Here is a 21,891-nt window from a genome sequence, read left to right as displayed (position 1 = left end):
TTCCTGCAGCTCCTGCTATTATAAAAGAGAAATATTTACTGACCACCGAGACTTCAGCCTCACATCAGTGGATAAAAGCCTGATGTGGTCTCCCAGCCCCCCAAAAGCTGGGGCATCCCCATTGGCAGGGGGTCCCAGCCACCTGGTTCGGCTTTTGGACCTGTACCACCAGCGGCTTTAAACTGCCCTGGCCATGGGGATAGGGCCAGATCCAGCACCCCGAGGCCCTGCAAGCTCCCACGGACGAGAAGTGCCGCAGGCTGTCCCACCCCATCCGGCTGACCTGGTTCAACCAGTGGGGCCAAAGTACCCAGGATGGTTTTGCAGGACGGAATCTTCCTAGCACATAACCCCTTTTTTAAATAGTGCTGAAGAGAAAAGCTGAGTCAGTTAAAGACTTCATTACCTGCACCGTATCCAGGGGAGAGAGATTTATTCTTGTCATTTGCATGGCCATTAGCTTGACTCAGGATGCCCACGCACACCCTAACACAGCAGGAGCACAGGTGCCAGTTTATGTGAGCATGGTTACGATGGATCTTCATGCCCCTTACCCCATGCAAGACCCACTTGCCCATGCAGGACCACGAATGATGGATTCTCCATCCATCAAGAGCAGCGTGGGCTCTAAGGCATGCTGCTGTCGAGGTTTCCTGCCACGGAGGAGGAGACAGAGAGACCGAGATGCTCCGCAGGTGCCGTGCACAGCGTAACGGGATCACAAGCAGAGCGTGGGGCGATACCACCGTCTGTCAGAGCTTCCCAGGGTATTTACGGCCCGCTTTCCCCAGCTGAGGGCTCTGGGGATGGGGGAGGCAGCGGGAGCACGTTGGCTGGGCTGGGTGGAGGTGGCAGCCACACGCCTCTGCTCCCAAAGGGGCCTTGAGCTATTCCCTGAGCCTCACTGCTTCTCAATTAAAAACACCTGAAAAATGTGATAATGCTTCATTACCCACTTCCCAGAGCATTTTGAGGTGTTAATTAAGTAATGTTTATAGAAGCTGTGGTTACCCCGAGATGCACAGGCAGATAAGTGGCTACTTTTAATCATCTTCCAAATCCTTGTGCGGGCAGACCTGCCCATGGGTCCGGCCAAAGCCCACCGCACTCCGGGGAGCATCGTGGCATGGCCAGTGGGTCCGAATGCAAGTGTCCCCCCTGAGCGGGGAGCAGGACAAATGTTTTTACTGCTAAACCTCAGCAAAGCAGCACGGAGCTGCTCGTCAAAGGAACTGGGGAGCAGGAGGCCAAAGCCTCCCTCCCAGCTGGGGACAGTGCAAGAACAGACCCCTTAACTGCTCACCCCGCTACATAAAAGCCAAACTCTGGTTCCTGGATATATTCAGGTATTGCAGAGGACCAACTTCCCCTGCTTTAGTGATCCTGCAACACCAGGGCAGCTCTGTTTTGGGAGGAGGGAAGTCCCTGTGCGCAGGGGACACGGGGACACCCGCCAGCTAGGGGCTCTCAAGCAGAAATAAGGTAATGGAAGAAAATCCCCATGGCTGTGGTGATTGCCACGGCGGTCAGAGAAGCAGAAGCTGCCCCCAAAGGGCCAGGGTGGTGGGGGAGAAACCGAGCTGCTGGTTTTGTGATAGCCGGGGCTGTGCTATATTATGGCAACACACTTTATAGGGTTGAAGTAAATAGGAGTGCAGGTTGGGACTTGAGGCTGGAGCTTCGTCTTGGAGGATTCGCTCTTGTTTTCCTCTCCCTGCAATGGGGCACGTCTGCACGCACGTGAGCAGGGGCAGCATCTCCCCGGCGCTGCCAGACCTGTTTAGCTTGTTCAGGGGGCTGTGACCAGCGCTGGTCCCAGCAAACCCAAAGGGCCATCGAGACAGCTCACGGTCCCGCTGCGGCTCCTCACCCCCTGGGTGGGATCCCCATCCTAAGTCAACGGAAGCGACCCTGGGGCAGGGTGTCTGCAGCAAGGGCTCACTGCAAACCAGCCCCCGGGCTGGCGGAGCAGCACAGAGCAGCTGCCCTGCTTCGGGGAGGATTTTCGGGTTGTGCGAGGTGGAGGAAGGCACCCTATCCTCCTCCCCGGTGAGGCGAGAGCCAAAGCTGCTCCTCCTGTCTCGCCCGTTGGGGAGTAATTTTGCAATCTGCCAGCCCCTATCCAACACCCATGCGCAAAACCAGCATGGTGGAGAGCAAGCGCTGGGCTCCATTTTAGGACAGCCTGTGCCACGTTAAGTCATACAAATAAATAAATGCCCAGCACAAAAAAAACAACCAACACACACAAAAAACTCTCTCCGATCTGCCAAGTGCACAGTACATCAGCAAAGTGGATCAGCTTCACGCTGGCCTGCAAAATACTCCTGGCACTGCAGATTTTCCATGAGTGATCAGGCAGCTTTTCTGGGTATAGATTCAATTTATAATTCTAAAATTAGACCAGGAACACAGTAGGGTAGCCAAGAAAAGAAAGTTTGGCTGGTGAAAGCAGCCCTTGCCCGGCAATCGCCCGGTGAAAGGTATATTACATAAATCCAGCCTGAAGCTGAACAACTCCAGCACTGCTGATGGGGAAATATCTGGTTGTAAATCCACTAAGCTTCACTGATCTGACAGTGTCAGAACTTCGGAGTCCTGCCACTTTTTTTTTTTTCTAAACGTCTTAAGCTCATTTAGCTAATGAACTGCTGTGTTATTGTGAAAAGAAACAGTGCTGAGGGTAAGGAGGTGCCGTGGCTCCATGCAAGCGTGGCCAGCAGCACCGGGAATGGTAACGAGAGGCCAGAAACCCCCCAGGGACCAGGGAATGGGGGACGGCTGTGCTGTCAGAGTCCGTCCCTTCCCACGCCGCCTGGCACGGGCTAGGAAATAACCTCCCTGCCGCTTTTCCTTTCCCCGGCCGCAGTCAGGAGCATCCCGCCCCGAAGAGCGATGCCATCCGTACCTAGGCGATGCCGGGGGCTGCCCCAGCCCCGTGCGTGAGAACCGACGTGCCAGGGACCCTGTGCCCCAACCTGGACCCCATGTCCCGCCCCGAGCTGAGCATCGGGGGACACGGAGAGTAGGTGAGCAAAGCCACGGCCGTCAGCAACGACCCTGCCCTGGGGGCTTCGGCTTTCCGAACCCACCAGATTTAGGGGCTGGACGAGGAGTTTGCCTTTGGTCCCTGACACTGGGGCTCTGTTTGCAGAGGGCACCCGTCACTTTGAAATACACCCGGCCCCACCAGCACGCCAAAGGGCTGCTCCCGGCCCCACCGCGGGGCCGCATCCAGCCCCACCGCGTATATATTACAGTGACAGCTCTGGAAAGGGCTCAGGGCTGTAAATGAAATCCCTGTCTCAGGGAGCGAGCTCCACACTGAGGGACTCTGTGGTCTGGTCTTCATCAATAAATCTCCCTTAATAAATCCTCTCGAGCGGGGCAGAGGAGCGGGGGGCCGCGGCTTCATGCCTTGGCCAGTCCACACTTGGCAAGAAGGGACCAAAGCCAAACCCCTCGGAGAGCCTGGGCCGTCTGCAGGGTTCCTCTGCTGCAGCAAAAGGCCGAACCCTGGGTACAGATACACAGGGGCGATGCTCGTGCAACATCCTGTAACCGTGTGTGCGCAGACCCGGGACCCAAAGTCCTCGCCAAGTTTGCTGCAGAGTGGAAGTCCCGCCTGCAGGCAAGGACGGATGCTGGCATCTCAAAAAGCACCGCAAATGGCAATAGCTTTTCCCCGCTGATCAGATCCCCAGCAGGTCGCAGATCCCCGCTGACCTGGGGGCTCTGAGGAAAAGAAAACCAGGAGCGAGCCCCAACCCCGGTGGCACCGCAGCCGCAGCCGTGCATGGAAGGCAAAGCTGCTGCCCACACCCCAGCCCCAAATCCTGATCTGCCGGGCTCTGCCCGCGGCGCTGAGTCACAGCAGCAGGGATCCGGATCCGGCGCTGAGCACCTGGGCTGCCCCCGCGCCCTCCACCTCCCACCACATCCAAGCCCAGCCCTGCCTTCCCCGTGGGCTGGCACGAGCCCCAGCCTGGATGTCACCTTCCCGGGACGTCCCAGCTGGAGCCCTATGGCCCGAAATGCCGGGTGCTGGTCGGCCCGAAATGCCGGGTGCTGGTCAGCCCTCCGAGACAGCAGCCTTGGGGAGAGGGCAGCACCGAGGTGGGCAGGGGCTGATGGGGCAGCAGCAAGCATCGTAGGGAGCCCACGTGGCCGCCGCTGGCTCTGCTCCCAGTTGCAAACCCTTCCCAGTTTACAGCACTGGGGAATGCAATGGGAATTAGTGCCTGAGCGCTTCAAAGCCTTCCCAGCCGGCACTTGGGGTTTCCATGACCGTGACGGCAGCGGTGGGTCTCACAACCTCCGTTGAGCCCTGGGGAGGTGCTTTGCCCAGGGCAGAGCCAAATTTAGGACTTGGCGATCCCAGGAAGTGTTTCCCATTAACATCTTTTAACATCAGGGGTTTGGGGTTTTCTGGAGTAGAACCAGGTATTGTTTCACCTGGCTCGTTATTCAGCTCTGGCTCTTGGGGCTGAGCAGCAGAGATCGGTTCCCAATCCCATTTCACGGCAGCTGATCCCAAGCTGTGCGAGCCGCAACAAGCCACGCCACGCCGTGCCTTGCGTGGCTTTTACTTGCTGGGAGAGATCACCCAGCCCTGGGACAGGGTGGGTTATGCCCAGGGAAGTGGGAGCAGTAAATACTTTTTCTAATTGTTTCTCCAGACAGTGAGATCTCTGCTTGTTTGCTCAAAAGGCAACGAAGCTGATCCAAGCGTGCTAAGAGCACACAAGCCGAACTCCCTTCTTCTGCTCACTGGCACGTGCCTCATTTCTTTTGAAAATCAGACGCTTTAGGGGAAAGTTTCTTCTTCCAGGTCTGCGTGCCCGCATCTTGCATATGCAGGCAATCCGGCACACCTCTGCTCTGCATGCAGATAAAGGCACAGGCGGGCTGCCGGCAGGGAGCCGGGCTGGGAGCGTGCCGGAGCCTGGCGGAAACCTCCCCGTGCTGCCGTGGGGCTGCAAAACCCAGATCCCAGCCCAACTTTTCACCTTGGAACAACAGAGGGGAGGTTTTCACAGAATCACAGAATCGTATAGGTTGGAAAAGACCTTTAAGATCATCGAGTCCAACCGTAAACCTAACATTACCAAGACCACCACTACACCATGTCCCTAAGCACCTCATCCAAACGGCTCTTAAATACCTCCAGGGATGGTGACTCAACCACTGCCCTGGGCAGCCTGGTCCAATGCTTGATAACCCTTTCGGTGAAGTAAAATTTCCTAATATCCAGTCTAAACCTCCCCTGGCGCAACTTGAGGCCATTTCCTCTCGTCCTGTCCCTTGGTACCTGGGAGAAGAGACCGACCCCACCTCTCTACAGCCTCCTTTCAGGCAGTTGTAGAGAGCGATGAGGTCTCCCCTCAGCCTCCTTCTCTCCAGGCTGAACAACCCCAGGTCCCCCAGCCGCTCCCCATCAGCCTTGTGCTCCAGACCCTTCCCCAGCTCCGTTGCCCTTCTCTGGACACGCTCCAGCCCCTCAATGTCTCTCTTGGAGTGAGGGGCCCAACACTGAACACGGCATTCGAGGTGCGGCCTCACCAGTGCCCAGTACAGGGGCACGATCACTGCCCTAGTGCTGCTGGCCACGCTGTTTCTGATACAAGCCAGGATGCCATTGGCTTTCTTGGCCACCTGGGCACACTGCTGGCTCATATTCAGCCGTCTGTCAACCAACACCCCCAGGTCCTTCTCTGCCGGGCAGCTTTCCAGCCACTCTTCCCCAAGCCTGTAGCGTTGCATGGGGTTGCTGTGGCCCAAGTGCAGGACCCAGCACTGAGCCTTGTTGATCCCTGGTCATCTCTGCCCGGTTGAAGGCTGAGTGCCCAGGCGCTTTGTCGGGAATGGGATTACCGGCCGTGACTCAGTAACCCAGCATGGCTTTTAGGGGAGAAGCTCCCGTGTGGCGATGCTGAATGCCCTCACATGGAAGTCCCTTTTCTCCCAGCATGGTTTTGGTGGTCCCGGAGGACACCCCAGGGCGGGCAGGGCTTTGCTGACCTGCTCGGGGGGCAGGGAGGTTGCATACCCCTCCTGCCCAAGCCCCAGGGGACCCTCCACGATGCTCTGTGGGGATGTTCGGACACACGCCCCTCCCCGGTACCACCATGGTCCAAGAGGGACGTGGGGCCACAGCTATTTTGGGGGATCTGAGACTCCCCAAGGCTTTGGCTGATGGAAAGGGAAGAGTTTATCGCAACATCAGCATCCCAGGGAGGAATGAGCTCATCACTGATGTAATGAGCTTTCTCATCTCCAAAGTTTCCGCTTTCCATCCCCACTAGCCATTTCAAAATTTATGATCACTGGGATTGGGGCAAAATTCTTAAAATTAGGGTAAAATTCTTAAAAAACAACCACTTCACTTTCAGGCTATTTGTTTACCTCCTGCCTTTCCCAGCTTACTGAGCTGGGGGTGTTGTGGGCTGCTCTCCACCTCTCCGTTTTTTGGGGGAGTTCTCAACCTAAAAAGGAAAAAGCAAGGTTTTTTTAGAAAGCAGAGCACTTTATCTGTTCTCGGGGATTACAGAACGCTACTGCCAGCACTAAGTGATGGCACTCAGCATGATGGAGCATTAATAACCCCATAAGATCAATGGGGAAACTGAGGCAGGGGCAGGCTGGGCAGAGACCTGAGCCCAGGGCAGGAGCTGGGACACTGCTCCCGGTATGGAGGGGCTGGGACAGCCAGCGCACCCCGGGGTGCCCCAGCTCACAGCCAGCCCCATGGCTGCTGTGCCTACACCGGCTCTGCACCCACCAGGCTTCCTGCGGGGCTCGGCTCTGCGCATCGCCTCTCCAGATTTCTCTGTAAAATGGGGTGAATAACACTCGGTTTGGTGTCTCCCAAGGGTTTGAAGAGGCTGCAGCCAGCAAGGCCACGCGGGCAGCCTGGGCGATGACAGCAGGGCGGCCAAGTGGCACGCGTTGCCTCCGTAGAAGCTGTGCGTGGTGCCAGAGGGAGGAGGGATGCACAGGAGCATCTCAGGACCTGGCGGGAGATGGGTCCATCAGGCTCGAGCACCAAAGCTGCCGCCAGTTTTCCCATCGTCAGTCCCCAGCAATGTGATCCCAACACAAGCCCTGCAATCCTTTCCTCAAGAAGATGCCCTGTGCCACCTCATCCCAGAGAACTGTGATTTAAACAGCTCAAAAAGTAGAGGAAAAGCCTAATTTTTCAGCTGGGCTTTCAGTTCTCCCATTTTCCGAGCCATCGCTTTGCCCGTGCCCCCAGCCCGGGGCCGAGGCAGGGTGGACAGGTCTGAAAATGCCTCCCCGGATGAGCCTGCTGCTTTGTGCATGTCTGTGGTTTAGCAAATGACCTCACTTTCTAGATCTGAGCTTTGTCTTGTTTCCAAGAGTTTCCAGAACACCGCATACACAAGACACTTCTCTTTTATTGGACTTTTTGTTTCTATTTTAGGCTGAAACTGGAATAATTTGAAACGAAAGGACATCCTCACGCTGGAAGCAGCCCAGTGTACGGCACAGCCCTGAACATGACCACGGAGAGTTTTGCAGAGTTCCTGAATAAGCTCAAGGAAATCCATGAGAAAGAGGTCCAAGGTAAGGAGACATGAGACGTCTTATCAAAAACTAGCGGAGGTCCATTTCTTTATCATGCTACCTTGTTCTCTTTGGTTTGAAATAACCCAAAGGGAGGAGGAGCGGGCGTGGATTAGGGAGCTTTGGGAATTAGGGCTCAGCAAGCATCACCCACGGGGACGGATGGGGACACAGGGTCACAGCCTGGCCCTCAGGGGACCACACCATCCAATGGCACCTTGGTGTGGTTTATCCATCTTACCCCGGGGGAGAACAAGGTTTACTGAGAAAATCAGTAACTTTTTGGACAATGAGGAGGAGCAGAAGAGAGAGGGTGTTCCTGCCTCTGATATCCCTGGAGATATCCCACCTGCGGGACCCACACTTGCTCCAAGCATTAACCACAGGGGATTTGGCTCCTTCCCTGCTCCTGCTGCCGTGGTCTGTGATAAAGGTGAAGTGGGAGGTTTGCAGAAGTGACATGCACACCCACTGGCATCTTCTCCGAGCGACGTGGATTAGAGTACATTTGGATACTGAGGGATCAAAGGGAAAGTGGAAAGATGCAATAATCAATAAAACTGAAGCAGCAGGAGTACGAGGCTCTGTTAAAGAAAATCTTAGAGTCAGGTTAGATAGTTTATTCCTCTAGGGAATAAATAATTCCTCGGGTCATACATTATTAAAATAAGAACCATTAGGTTAAGCAACCAAATGCCAAATCCAATTGTTTTCCTATTAGAATAATTCCCACTATCAATATTATGAACAAAACAGCAGCACTTTTGGAGGATTCTGGCTTATGAATTCATTCTTCTCTTGTGTAATTTCAAGCAATGTGAGAGTCAGAGGAAACTGTTGAGCAATTTAAACCACATGTTTACATCTACTTTGCATAAAATGAATTTGACAGGATGTAACGTCTGCAGATCCATCAACGAAAACCATTCTTGTTGAGCTGTAAATATCCTCCAAGATGCTTTACAGTCCTGAGAGTTATAAAACACTGCCCACCTGGGAAATGCGTGCTGTAATGAGAAATAAGTAGAAACAAAACCGAAACAGACTTTTTGGGGGTGGGGGGGAAATGCAGACTCATTAAATAATGGAAATAAAAAACGTGCTCACGTTTTGTACAACTTTTCCAGCTATATTAAACTGTGCTATTGTTTAACACCGGCAATGTGTTATTCCTTCTCGGAAAGAAGGTTTGTAAATTGATGAGGTTTCCGCAAAGCCAGGCACCCTCCTGAAGATCCATTATTGCATTTTGTTTCCAAAGTGCCAGGGAATTGGCAATAAATACCCACCTCTCCATCTCTGTTAATTATTCCAGGTCTGCAAAGCAAGCTGACGGAGCTGACGACGGAGAAGTGCCGGTGAGCACCACCGCGTCTGCTCTACCCACGCCGCGGCGGGACGGGGCGGGAGGAGAGGTTACGCCACTTCATTTTCAGACCTCCTGGGCACTCCTCCGAGGCTGCCTGATTTAGAGAGCACAGTTTGCCTTTCTGGCCCTGCCAAATTTAAACCTTTTGGTGACTTTCCCCACGCAGTCCCCAGCACTTGGGGTGATCCCAGCCCACCTCCAGTTTACCTTCCCACTGGCAAGTGATGCTCATGCCAGCAGGCACTTGCTCTCTTGGGAAGCAATAAAACGGGATGAAGCGAGCTGCTAATTCCAAGGGTGGGTGTCGCAGGGCAGCGTCTGGGCTCTAACATATTTGTTTCCCCTCCTGCCATACCAGCAGAAGCAATTCGGCCATACTGGTGCGAGCAGCACGGCAGGCTCAGGGCAGAAATCCATCCCCTTGACAGGGTGCTGCGGATAAAGGCACAGATTTTGGGGAGAAATCTAATAAACCTCTTTTCTTTATTCTGTTTCTTCAATTAGTGATGCTCAGAGAATTGAAGAGTTGTTTGCTAAAAATCAGCAATTAAGGGAACAACAGAAGGTCCTTAAAGAAAATGTAAAGGTGTTAGAAAACAGGTAAGATTTGTTTTTCAATAGGGTGCTGTTTGGTGGCAGTGAGTGCACCCTCCTAGTCCGGGGTTTGCTGTCTTCTCAGAAGCGGGATGTAGCACATGAACCTCTTTTTTGCTCATACGTGGCTGCTGGGAGAGCTGGGGGAGCCCGGGCACGTGCAGAGGAGCTTTCCTAAGCTGATGGTGGTGGGACTGGATCTGGGGGGGTGGAAGGGCCGGGGCTGGGCTGCACAGGTGATAATCCCTCTCACCAATTCTGGGTGATGGACTGGGTGCTCACGCTTCTCCGTGGGGAGGGCAGGAGCTTATTTCCCCCATGGGAACCGTGTGGTAACAAGCTGCCGGCCGTGGGTTTTCCTCCAGGCTGCGAGCAGGTCTCTGCGACAGATGCATGGTCACCCAGGAGCTGGCAAAAAAGAAGCAGAATGAGTACGAGACCTCCCATTTCCAGAGCCTGCAGCACATCTTCATCCTCAGTACGTACCGTCGCCTGCTGTAAGCTTGGCTTTGGCTGGCTGGGTCTTTGCTCAGTTAATGCCTCTCTCAGATATTTGCACGCAAGCTCCCCCAGTGACCAGGCACCCAGGAGGGGTTTGGGGATGGGGAGAAGGGAGGGAGCCGATGCGAGTGTGGGGGCCTTGAAAAATCAGATCTGGCCAGGACCGTGGATGGCAGCCCACGTCCCCCGCAAGCAGAGGTAACCGCTCACGCAAAGCAGCAGGGCTGGGGGGTTGCAGCCCTCCACACCTCTAGAAAAATGAGAGATGTTCATGCCGAGAACAGCCCCAAGCTGGCCAGGCCATGTCAGCTGCCTGGAAAAAAGATGCATTTGGCGCCGCAGAAGCAACATTCTGGCAAAGACAGGAAAGTCACAGCAGCAGCTCAGCACGGGTAAATGGAAATCAAGCAACACGTGTGATGGATATTCTCCCGAGCCTTTGGCAGAGCTCCCAGCACCGCTCAGGCTCGGGGTGTTTTTCCCTGGGGATCTGGCTGGCCCAGGGAGGGTCGTGGGGGTAAAGGAGATAAGGCGTTAGGAGGGATGGAGAGGTGCCAGCAGCCCGTGGTTTATCTCCTTTGTTACGCCATTGCTCCCCGAGTGCTGCTTTTGAGCAGGAGCAAGCCAAGGCGGCAGCCCACCCTGCCCGGGAGTCTGCCTGCTCACGCTCGCTGCCTTCTCGCTGCGGTGCCCGGCTGCTGGGTGCTCACAGCTCCCTCTGGCCTTCACCCGACCCCAGCCGAGGCCCCCAGCCCTTCCCCTAACACAGCACTCGCTCACCGGAGGCGGCCGTGGTGCTCGCGGGCAGGGTGCCGGCTGTGTCCATCCCACCGTGCTGCAGCCACCACCCCGGCTGGGCTGCGCTCTGCCCCCGAGCTGGATGGGCTTCAAGCAGACCCCAACCCTGACGCAACCTGAGTTGGAAAGTTGCCCCCTTTTATCCCTTAGTCCCCAGCATGTTTTCAGAGAAGGAAGGAAATTCGGCATCCCTCCAAAACCAGGTGCCATTCCCTCCTCCTCCCCTGTGCACCCCAGCAAGCTGCGAGGAGCATCGGCTCTCTCCTTGCGACACCTGAATCCACGGCACAACTTCTGTCCCTGCAGCTAACGAGACCAACCGCCTGAGGGAAGAGAACAAAGCTCTCAAGGAAGAACTGAAGAGGCTCCGGAGCCTGGAGTAAGTGCTCGCCTGGGTTTCATTCATTACGAGGAGCGTTGGTAAGGACAGAGGCATCCCCGCAGCTGAGCAGGGCTACATCCAGACCCTGGCATCCTCAGGGGTATTTTAGCATCTAATTCTTATGGATTCCTGTAGATGTTAGGCACCAAAACACCCGTAACGGTCTCTAAGTCCTTGTTGACCTTTGCTCGCTCCCCTGTTCACCTGCATCCAAGGATTCAGTTTTTGGAGAACAAGGGTATTCCGCACCCCCCCATGGGGGACTGCTCATGGGAAGCAAAGCCCTGGGCTGCTCACCTTGGCCACGGACCTTAGCCTGGGCTTCCATGGCTTTTCCGTGGCACCAGCTCCCCTCCTGCAGCAGCCAGAGAGGGTCTGCAGCAAGCGGGTTGTGTTTTGGAGGAAGGAGAGTGACAGCAAGGGACTGAGACGGGGTTAAGAGGGAGAAGGGATCTGCACCAACAGGTTCATATCCCAGCAGGGCGCTGTGCTGAAAGCCAAGTAACCTGCCAGGCTGGCCAATGTATACAAATCAGCTCATTCCTCAAGGGTTTAAAGTCCAGAAGAATTAGCACTGAGGGATTAATTTAGAAATGTGTTTTCTTTGGAGCACAGAAGCACCATCTGCTTAAAGAGAAACTCTTGCTTTTACTCCCCAATGCTTCCCAAGGCCTGAGGACTTTCAGAGCTCTAGGTCAGGCTGGGTCTGCTGAGCACCAAGCGCTCCTGCTCTGCTCTGCTCTGCTCTTCCCTGGGCTGCTGGATAGCAATATTTCCAGCCAAACACCCATGTCTCAGTACCAGGGTCCAGCCAGGACTTCATCCATGACATAAGCGTGGGTCTCCGAGACTCAGTGTCTCCCTCATAGTGACCAAGAGCATCAGCCCCACCAGCTTGATATGGTGAAGGCGCACAGCCGCCACATCTCCACGCTGAATCCACCCCTACATCAGGCTGAAAGCCCAGCCAGGGACGTACAGGTTCTCACAGAGCTTTTGCAATAGCCGCAGTTGGGTTTTGGCTTACCCAACGTCATGGCTGCGACATTACCCACGGGCAAGTGGGGAAATCAGACCTTGAGCTGTCGTGCTGGCTCTGTGCCATGCTCCAGCCTGCAGCTGAGCTAGCGATAAGCTGCAATGGAAGGAGGTGAGTCTGAGGATCCCGTATATCCACATAGATATATGTATAAATACGTATATTTATATATCGGGTTCTATAACTCAGGACTCCCAGAACAGTGGCTCTCAAACTGGTGATTTCCTTCTCCTGCCCCTTCTCATTTATTCATGTTCTTCTCCTTTCAAACAGGGACAGGACAAAGGCCCCAGGAGTCTCCTCCAGAGAAAGCAGCTCCACTCCCACCTCCCCCTTGGCTTTACTGTCCCCAGCAAGCAGGAATGCCGGCAGCGAGAAAGCAGCTCACAGAGGAGCAGAAGAAGCCCAGCACGACGTGCCAGGCCTTGAGCTGGGAGAAGGTGGGTGCTGCTGGCTCCCACCGCCCTTGAGGGACCCGGGGACGGGAAGAGTGACTGAGCTGTGGTGCAAAGTTGCTCTGCGAAAGGTTCTGGAGAGCAGAAGCCCAAGCTGTTGGGAGGCCAGATGGACATTGCCATGGCCAGAATAGCTGCTGGGGGGGAAACTGCATGTCAAGGGAGAAACACACTGCTCTGCATTAGAGCAAGAGTGTTTGGGTGCCTTCACTGTAAGACAAGTGCTGTGCAGGTGTGGACCTGCTACCCATTTCATGCAGAGACCATGTCGTTGCCTTGCTGCCACCCACACATGCAATGGAGGGTACATTCATTCAGGTGGTGGCTTGAGCCAGATGGAAATTTTGGCTCAAAATCCTCCATAGGAGGTGGTTGGTGCCAGCCAGCAGCGTCCTCGGGAGGCTGCGAGACTCCGGCACGCGGCAGGGCAGGGCAGCCTGCAACAGCTCTGCAGGACCATCGCACTGGCTGGTTGTGTCTTTTTTTGCAGAAAAGCCTGCAGGACAGAGAAGCTCTCCAAGCAGTAGGACTTCCCCAAGCACTGTCCTCCAAGAAGTCAGCCTCGCAGAAATTGTGAGTTGCCGGTGGTAGCCTGATGTCCTCAGGCTTTCTCCCCACCACTGTGGTCACCTGAACTGGATCAAGGCGGGTGGACTAGGATAGAGAATGAGTAGGAGGCACTTAGGGGGTAAAATAATTAGCCAGACCTGGGCAGGTTGCCCTTGCCAGGGCCAAGGAGGGCACCTACCAAATGCCAGATGCATCCTCTCTGCAGCAATTGCCACTCACTGCAAGCAAAGCATTCGGAATTTGGCACAGGCTCCTGTCCCCGCTGTGAGCGTGCACATCTTTCTTTGCTCCTGTGTTTGTCCTCCATAACAACACATCTAGCATCCTGGAGTCCTCTGCCCATCCTCCGGTTCCTCTCTCAGATGTCTTGCTGGGGAAAGCTCTGAGGAGTGAAAGACCTTGGGAGATTGTGCTGAGCCACATTTCAGTGTAGCTTCTCCTGAGTTATAGAGTCAGCTCCCCATTATCTGGGCGAGCAAGAAGCTGGAGCATTGTGAGTGTTGGAAGAGCCTGGAGAACATGTAAACTGTGGGAGCTGTGGGTACTGAGAACAAATACACCACAGCAGCCCTGCCCAAGAGCATCGCAGATGTCTCTCTATCTGCAGCATAATGAATATTGGTATTTGCAGAGAGCCTGGCATTCAGTGGTTGCCATTTTGTGGTTGCCATTTTGTGCATTGATGCAAGCCTGCCATGTCTTTAAACACAGAGAGTATGTGTCAGCCGAGGGATGCTGAGTGATATGGTGATATCGGGCACTGGGAGATGAGACTGCAGGACCTGGATACCTGTTCCCGGTCGTGGGAACTCAAGCTCACATACACACCCACACAGATGCTTCTGTTTTGGCACAGGCTTCGCTTACCTGAACTCCACAGAAAACTTGAAAGAGCAGGTGAAAAGGGGTTTTGGTAAGGCTGCAGGCAGGTTGTGAGGATAATTAATAGGGATCGCAGGAAGGGTTGGTGACATCTCCAGGTGGGCAGGGGAAAGTCAAGTCAGAACATGTGGTGAGCCTTTCATGACAGCAGATGGAGGTGATGATGTCCTGGCCTCACAGCCAGGTACTCCACGGAAATACACCCATCAAATCAGTGCATGCCAGGAGCTTGCATGAATAAAGTCTAGTGGCCTGGCTAGGGGTCAGGGAATTTGCAGGGTCTTATCTTTGTTAAGCCACTGATTCATGGCTTGGCTTGACTTGAGAGGAGGCACAAGACCTCCTGGGCTGCAAATCAGTGCAGCCAGAAAATAAAGAGTACTGTAGATCCCGCTAGAAAACATAAAGGGGAAATTTCCTGGGAAAACCAATAAACATACGGTTGAGCTGTTGACCAGAATTGTATCAGAGCACTTAGGAGCTGTCTGTCTTGTTCATGCTGGTGAAGAGCTGCGTCTCTGCTCGGCAGGGCTCCCCTTAGCCCCGCGCTGCCCGGGGTGCACAGCAGAATGGCTCATCTGGACTCTCTCCCCTCTGCTTCAGGCATCTCAGAGGATCGCCAACCAGCTGCATGGAACCATTGCCCTGGTGAGACCCGGCGCCAGACCCTGCGTCCTGGAAAAAAGTCCTTCGGGGGCAGCAGTGTCCCCTCCGGCAAGGAAGACTCCTCTCCCGCCGGAGCGCGAGCACAGCCCCAGCCTTGAGGCGTGAGTTACCTGCTCGTGGGTTGTGGCGTGGGCCTGATCCATGGCCCGTTGCAGCTGTCCCACCGGCCAGACTGCGATGAGATGGCCAATATTCGCTGTATCTACCAACCTTCTTCTCCAGACTTCTCCCATAGCCTTGGGGAGGGGGGGGTCTCCCAGTTTACACCAGCAAAAAATTGACTGGAATCCAGCCCGACGAGATCAGCCTCTCGTTACTCCAGCTTCGTCAGACAGACCCATAAAGCAAAGTGGGTGCCCCCACCTCCAGCCGGGAGGAGAAGGACTTGCCTCACGGGAGGCAGCAATCCCTGCTCCTCCTTATCTATTCTAATGGGCTTTTCTGCAGGGCTCAGCACTTCCCCGGGCTTATCCTTCCCATTGATTTCAGAAGCGCAGAGGGCTGAGCAACGCCAGTGAGTTCACCTGTAGAGACGACGAGTTTCCCAGAGTGGGAGTAGCTCTGTCGAGCATTCCCAGGAAAAGCTCGCACACACGGAAGCTGCCAAATAACCAGTGAGAGCAGGGACGCGGTTTGCAGGGCAGGTTCATGCACCATACCGACCTCCTTAGCATGGCAATAAAAATCTCCCATTGAGTGGTATTAGGGGAGGGTGGGCTGTTCCTCTCTTCTGGAGGTCCTCAGGCCCACCAAGGCACTAGGAAAGCCCAATGGGGGATGGTTAGGATGCTTCTGGCTGTAAGGCGTGGTTTGACAAGTGACTTCTCAGCAGCAGTGCTGACGTGAGCCGTCACCGCGTCCCCCCGCTCGCTCAACCCCCTGCCTGGAGCTGCCGTGGCCTAGGGACAGGGGAGCACTGTTGGATGGTGGGATGGTGATGGCTTCCTGCAGCGTGCGCAGCGCGGAGACCTGCTGCCGGCTGCCTGACGCCCACGGCCACCAGGACCCTCCTCCCCAGCACAGCACCCGAAGGCAAGCGTAATGCACGGGCCAAGAGCTGCGACAGGCAACAGGGCACAGAAAGAGCAGGAGAGACCACACACATCACCGGCAGGAGCTGGGAAATCACATGAAAATTCTCTAATTAATGTGCTTATTTTGTTCTGCTTCTTTTAGTTATTTAACAGCAAGCAAACTGGACTCCCCCAAGGTTGCTCCATCCTACGAAAACCTAAAACTGACCGCCCGGAGAGAGCAGCTCTGCCTCCTCCACAAGCACCTCTCCCTGCACCAGCTGGGGCTGGCGAGCAACTGTGCCTCGGCTGACCGGGACGGAGGCAGCTTCTCCAGCCATTTGCTCAGGGCCAAAGACGCTGATGGCAGGACGCGGTCACGCGACGGCTGGGAAGATCGCGCGGCCTTGCTGAAGCTCCCTGCCGCCATGGTGTACATGAGAGATCAGCACCTGGAGGAGAAGCTGCACCTCCTCAAGCACAGGGAGCGGCTGCAGCATTTCCTCATGCAGCAGTGCCAGCCCGGCCAGCGGGCAGATGGAGACCCAAAGCTCATGCCTGAGGAGCGGCCCCTCTCCCCGTGGCCGAGCATCATACCAGGATGCAAGGAGGAAAGGTCCTTCCTGGAGGACGCTGCAGATGGGAAGGGAGAGAAGGAGCTTTGGCTGAGCCGGGACAGCTCTGGGCTCCGAGAAAAGGCAAAGGCGGCAAGGGACGAGGGTGCAGACGCACCACTGGATCTGTCAGACTCCAGCCGTGGCAGGGAAACAGGCTGGCACAGCCACCGGGAGCCACGGGGGCCCAGCAGCCCACGGCCAAGCCCCGGGGAGAGCCCCACTGTGCCGGCAGCCTGCAGCCCCTGCGGGAGACACGGGGCAGAGCGGGATGACTTGCGCTTCCCCTACTGCTGGCCCAATGCCACCCGGGCACTGCCCGGTGCTGTCAAGGAGGAGGAGGAAGAGGAGGAGGAGGAGGAAGTGGCTGTGGTGAGTACAGCTCATGTTGGCATCAGCCGTGGCCCCTTCCCCTCCCCAGGGTGTCTGGCACTGGTGCCGACACTGTTATGACCACGATTAATGTCCCGTGGGAGGAAGGCTTTGCTGCATGGGAAGCCAACGGGGACATATTTGCACATGGCAAAGCCACAGCCGCTCAGCCCTGGCTCTTGTTCCCCACCTCCCCTCCCCTCCGGTGCCCGCAGGGTTTCCGTCCAGTTCCAAGGACAGGCAGCCCCCGTGCCCCGTCCCGCGGGTCGGTGCAGGAGGCACGCTGGGCTCCCCTGCAACACACCAGCCGTGCGTAGAAACGCCCCTGCAATGCTCGTCCCCACGGGTGTCACAGTCATGGCGTAGGGGCTGGGGACAGCCCTTTCCTCCTGCCTGGCGAAGGCAGCATTTGTGCTCCCTGTATCCTACAGCTCGCGCTCTCACGGGCACACCCGACAAACAGCTCCGCGCCAAGAGACCCAGAGGCCCTTCCAGAGACCGGGGTGAGACTGGCTGTCACTGCACAGAAGGGAGAAGCAGGTAAAAAGCCCCAGGCAAACGTGACATTTGAGAAGGCAAGAGCAAAAGGTGCATTTTGGTATCTTACAGCCGGGAGCTCTCTGTGCTGGGCTCTGCACGCACCTGCAATCCCTGCCGACTGAAGCAGGACCTAACCAGCACGGGACACCCTTCCAGGGACCCAGGTGCTCCTGGCTCCCTGCTCTTTTGGGCCATCAGGGGAACTTTGGGTTTCACATTTCCATCCTTGAGGGCTCAATTTTCAACCCTCGGGATGCCCAAAATTCAGGTTCAGTATCTACAGGGAGAAAATAACCCCAGCTGTTCTGGAGAAGAGCCCAGTATCTCTGCCCAGCACAGACCAGGAGTCACCCGTGGGTGCCCTTGCACACCCTGCAGAGCACCCTGCGCCCTGCACTCAGCTGCTGGGTGGCAAGGAGTTCTCCAGAAGCTAAAGAGGTCAGTTTAGCACCAACCCATTGGCAAAACCCGCTCCACGGTGACCTACGACAAGACAACATTGCTGCTCCAGCATTACCTGCCCCTCTCAGGGAAGCAGGAGCTCAGAAGTCACCCCAGCAGAGATGGGGAAAGTGCAAGAGGTTTGCAAGACTAGCACTGGAAAAACCATCCCCGTCTGTGCCCCCCTGCCCCAAAGCGTGCCCTGTGCTGGCACAGCAGGTAGGGCTGGGCACAGAGCGAGGGATGCTGGTACCCGCAGCAGCTAGGACAGGATGCTCTCCCGCCTTTCCCTGCTCCATCCCCAGTAAGAGCCCCTTCCATTCCCAAAACCAGCAGTGCCCTTAGTCTGGGGACACGCAGTGTTTTCTCCCTGCCTGACCGCCACGGGATGTGGGTGCCAGGCTTGCCCGGCGGGTGGGAGGCAGCAGCCATGGGGAGCGGAGCAGGAAGCACGTCTGCCGAGAGCTGCTCGGTACCAGCCTTACTGGCTCGGCCAGAAAGTTGAGCTCACCTGGATTAGTCGGTCTGGGCGTGTCGGAGCGGTTTGGGAACACTCTCCGGAGCAGGATTTTGCACAGTGGGAAAAAAAAAAAAAAAAATGGAGTCCTCTGTGATTTACATGCTAAGGAGATACCATCATAGCAGAAGAATTTCAGCTGATTACATTCTGGGTGTGGGAATACAGGACTTTCTTCAGTTCTCACCTTAAGGTTGACACAAAGCCCAGGAAAAAATACACAAATACTTCTGCACTTTCTAGTGAGCCTTAACCCACGGAAGGATAAAGTGAGGACGGGATCAGACTACAGGGGCTCTAGGAGTGCCTGAACGCAGCACTGGCTGCTCTCCCACCTGGGCAGGGGCAGCGAGGGAGGCTGCCCCGCCGACAGTCCCACCCCAGCTAGACCTGGGTGTCAGGACCAAGAAGTATTGAGGTCCAGGAATGTCCCTGCCCCTCGGAAGAGGGCACAGCTCCGTCCCCAGCCCTCTCTGCCCCTCCACGGCCAGCACCGGCGTGCCGCTGTGGGTGCAGACAGGGTGATGCCACCGCCAGCAAGGCTCAGTCCCTGGCCCGGGCAGCTTCGCTCTGTGCAAAGGTCGGGTGCGTGTCTGGTGCGTGCAGGTACGTGTCTGGGGTTGTGTAGCCTCGGGGCCCGTGTGCAGCAAAATCCTTTTGCTGGGCAGGGAAGCAGCTCCCCCGCCTTTCCTTCCTCTGCTCCTCGGCACACGTTCCGTGCTGAGAGCCACCGACCGGCACCGGCAGCAAACTTGAGGATTGTCCGGTTTGGCCTCTTTCCCCACAAATGTTTCTCCCCACCTGGGCCTCAAACGGGAAGGTGGAGTCTGGGGTTTTAAATACCCCTCAGCTTCCCAACCTGCATGTGGCCATAGACTTCAGGGCAGTGCTTGCGACCTTAGGGTAGCAAAGTCCTACGGATACAGTTTTATTAGGAGCTGGTTCCCCAACAGAGTCCTGTTGGATCTCCCATAAACATTCATTTCAAGCCACATAGCTCACAGTGTCTCTGCTTTGCAACACAGTTTATTGCTGAATCTGTTTTCTGCCTCGATGGCTCTCAGAGCCTGGGCCGGTGGCTCTGCATCTGCTCATGAGCTTGCCGGGCCCCCCATCAGCCAAAAAACCCTTCCTTTTGTGTTTCCTTAGACGACGATGATGCTGAGTCTGGGAAGCTGGAATCCGATGAGCCAGACACGACGGACAGCGAGGTTTGTTTGCTCTCCTCAGCCCATTAGCTTAGGCTGTCAGGTCCAAGAGGCGTAAGATGGGCTGTCCCCACCCCAGCTCACTCCAGAAGCTGATGCCTCTTCCTCCACGAGGTGCCGAACCCCATTCCCACACTGTTACCCAACTTGTTGCTGAAGGATAGAGATATGACTTTTTCTAGCTAGTCAAGAGGGTTTATGAGCAACAGCATTTGTCACCACTCCATAGCAATGGTCACAAAGATCCCCGGCAATGCAGCTGGGCCATCAGCTCCCTGGGAAAGCCAGGGCAGTTTGTAGCCTGACTGTTCTCGTTGGTGTAGGTGGCTGCCCCATATGAAGATGATATCCTACAAGAAGTCCAGGCTGATGGGAAATATTTGTGCACCAAAGACAAAGCTCATGAGCTGCAGAAGAAGAGAAAAAGAGGACAGGATCCCTGGACAAAAGGTAGGGAGGAGGAGTTCCTCATGGCATCAGCTCAGGGCTACAACTTCTGCTGCTTCCCAAGGGGCTCCTGTGAGAAACGCCCGAGGGCTCCGGCCGCCTTCCCTGCGGTGCAGAGGAGGGTGCTCCTCCGCCGAGTGCATGCCACGCTGCAAACAAATATTTGCCCAAGGTGATACAGCGGAGTCTTTCGTTTCCCTGCGATAAGATACGCTGCGCCATGTTTTGGCAAGGGTTGTGTCTCCAGCCAGAGGAGCCCCTGCTAATGGTTAGCCAGGGGAGCCTGGGCAGGGTGGCCAGGAGAGCACTCCCCAGCACCTAAGCTAACAGAGCTAAGTCCCTCCTGTTTGCTTGGCCGGTCAGGGAGGTGGCAACTGGAGAAGGCCAAATTCCCAGGGGTGAGTTATTGACATTCAGAGAAAGGTTTCTGCCAACTCTGTTGATCTTCCAGTGTAGCTGTGGAGGTTTTCCCTGCTGACGGAGGAATGTGTTGTACCTGTGTTTCCTACAGGTGAATAAGCAGAAAACTGCTCCTGATAAGGGCAAGGATAAGACAGTATGCCTGTCAAGTCTTAAAAAGTGCTCTGTCAGAAGTACCCCACTACTATAACCTCCTTTGTACCATCGGTAAAGACAGGGACACGTCGAGCCAATTATAAATGGAGAGCGGGCTGTCGCTCGAGCATGAAGGGAGCTTGTTCAAGAGGCAGGCGCTGCCCCTTGCTCTGTGCCTGGCCTTCGGAGGAGCCCGCTCGCTCGGGGGACACCACCGCAGCTGAGTGAGAAGAGGATTTGCTCTACAAAACCAGCTGCTCGGAGCAATGGGGAGGAAGCTGCCCTGTGCTCCCCAGGGCGGACACCATCCGACCCTCTGGGACTGGATGGGGATGTCCCGAGTGAGGGCTGGATGCAGTTGTGGCGGGAGGGGGGGATGGAGAGGCATAAAACCTCTCTCAGCATGTGGCGTGTGCCTTGTCCCACACTGGAAGGGGGAGAAATCCAAGCAACGCATCCCGCTGGTCTGGGTACCCTGTCAGGTACACTCTTGCACCAGGTTGGTTCTCTGCCCATTTCTGCTTCACATATTGTTCCCGTTTCCAGCATCACAACAGCCTCCCCCAGGTACTCGTGCATCTCACGTGTGAGAGGGTTTTCTCTTCATCTTTCCTTTGCTGAGCTTTGCTTCCTCCTGCGCTGTCCCTATTTTGGGATGAGGCCGCGCTGACCTCAAACATGTAAGTCTATTGCTCTGTGGTTAACTCCTGAGGTCATCTTGCTCTTTACAGGAGCTAAGAAGTCAATGAGAGGAAGAAAGAAAGTCAAAGTGGAGCAGTGCTCAGCGGGGATCACGAAGGAACCGGAGAACTGCTCCGCTTCCCACAACGACACCTCCGAGGAGAGCTAACAGCAGGGCAGGATGAGAAGCGACACAGACGCTGCAGACCAAAGGAGAGGGCTTGGAGACCTCAGCATCCCACCCAGGCTGGGAGAGCAACTCCTCCTGCCATGCTGGGCCAGGCTGTGGGGAATTCATAAGGACTCAGTAATGACTACAGCACCCTGAAAATGCTCACTGGGTGCCCTGGGAGAGGCTAGGCAAGGAAGAGCCATGCAGGTGATACCTGGAGCAGCCAGGTCACTGCTGGTGGAGCAGCGCATTCGGTGACCCCCAGCCCTGTGCCGGAGCAGACCCTCAGACTGGTGCTAGGAAGAGGAGATGCTCTCTTTGCAGCACTCACCCTGCATCAGGACCACTTTCTTCCCTGGGATTTCATGCAAGGAGAACGGACTACCCAGACCCTGCTCCCCATGTACGATGTCCCGGTGGTTGGCCGAAGGGTGGTGACCAAGCTGAAAACCGCAGGGCCCCATGCACAAACCTGCATTGATTAAATC

At 55.7% G+C, this 21,891-nt stretch overlaps 1 protein-coding gene across 2 annotated transcripts; it reads left to right on the top strand.

Annotated features, from left to right (window-relative positions):
- Positions 1 to 7,406: 7,406 nt before the first annotated feature.
- On the top strand, positions 7,407 to 21,891 carry RBBP8NL (RBBP8 N-terminal like). 2 transcript variants are annotated; one of them, XM_075517399.1, is made up of 13 exons: positions 7,407 to 7,587; positions 8,903 to 8,945; positions 9,461 to 9,556; positions 9,916 to 10,028; positions 11,156 to 11,228; positions 12,544 to 12,710; positions 13,216 to 13,298; positions 14,781 to 14,944; positions 16,020 to 16,842; positions 17,274 to 17,382; positions 19,490 to 19,551; positions 19,872 to 19,998; positions 21,282 to 21,891. In XM_075517399.1, the coding sequence occupies exons 1-13, from the start codon at positions 7,521 to 7,523 to the stop codon at positions 21,398 to 21,400; spliced, it is 2,046 nt and encodes a 681-aa protein (XP_075373514.1). In that variant the 5' UTR covers positions 7,407 to 7,520; the 3' UTR covers positions 21,401 to 21,891. The 2 variants fall into 2 exon arrangements, with proteins under 2 accessions (XP_075373514.1, XP_075373515.1); XM_075517400.1 differs by lacking the exon at positions 8,903 to 8,945 and having other exon boundaries at positions 7,530 to 7,587.

This window comes from Mycteria americana, chromosome 14, assembly GCF_035582795.1.
Source record: "Mycteria americana isolate JAX WOST 10 ecotype Jacksonville Zoo and Gardens chromosome 14, USCA_MyAme_1.0, whole genome shotgun sequence".
In the NCBI taxonomy this organism is placed as follows: domain Eukaryota; kingdom Metazoa; phylum Chordata; class Aves; order Ciconiiformes; family Ciconiidae; genus Mycteria; species Mycteria americana.
The sequence above is the reverse complement of the archived record's forward strand: the minus strand, read 5'-3'. Positions and strand labels throughout refer to the sequence as shown.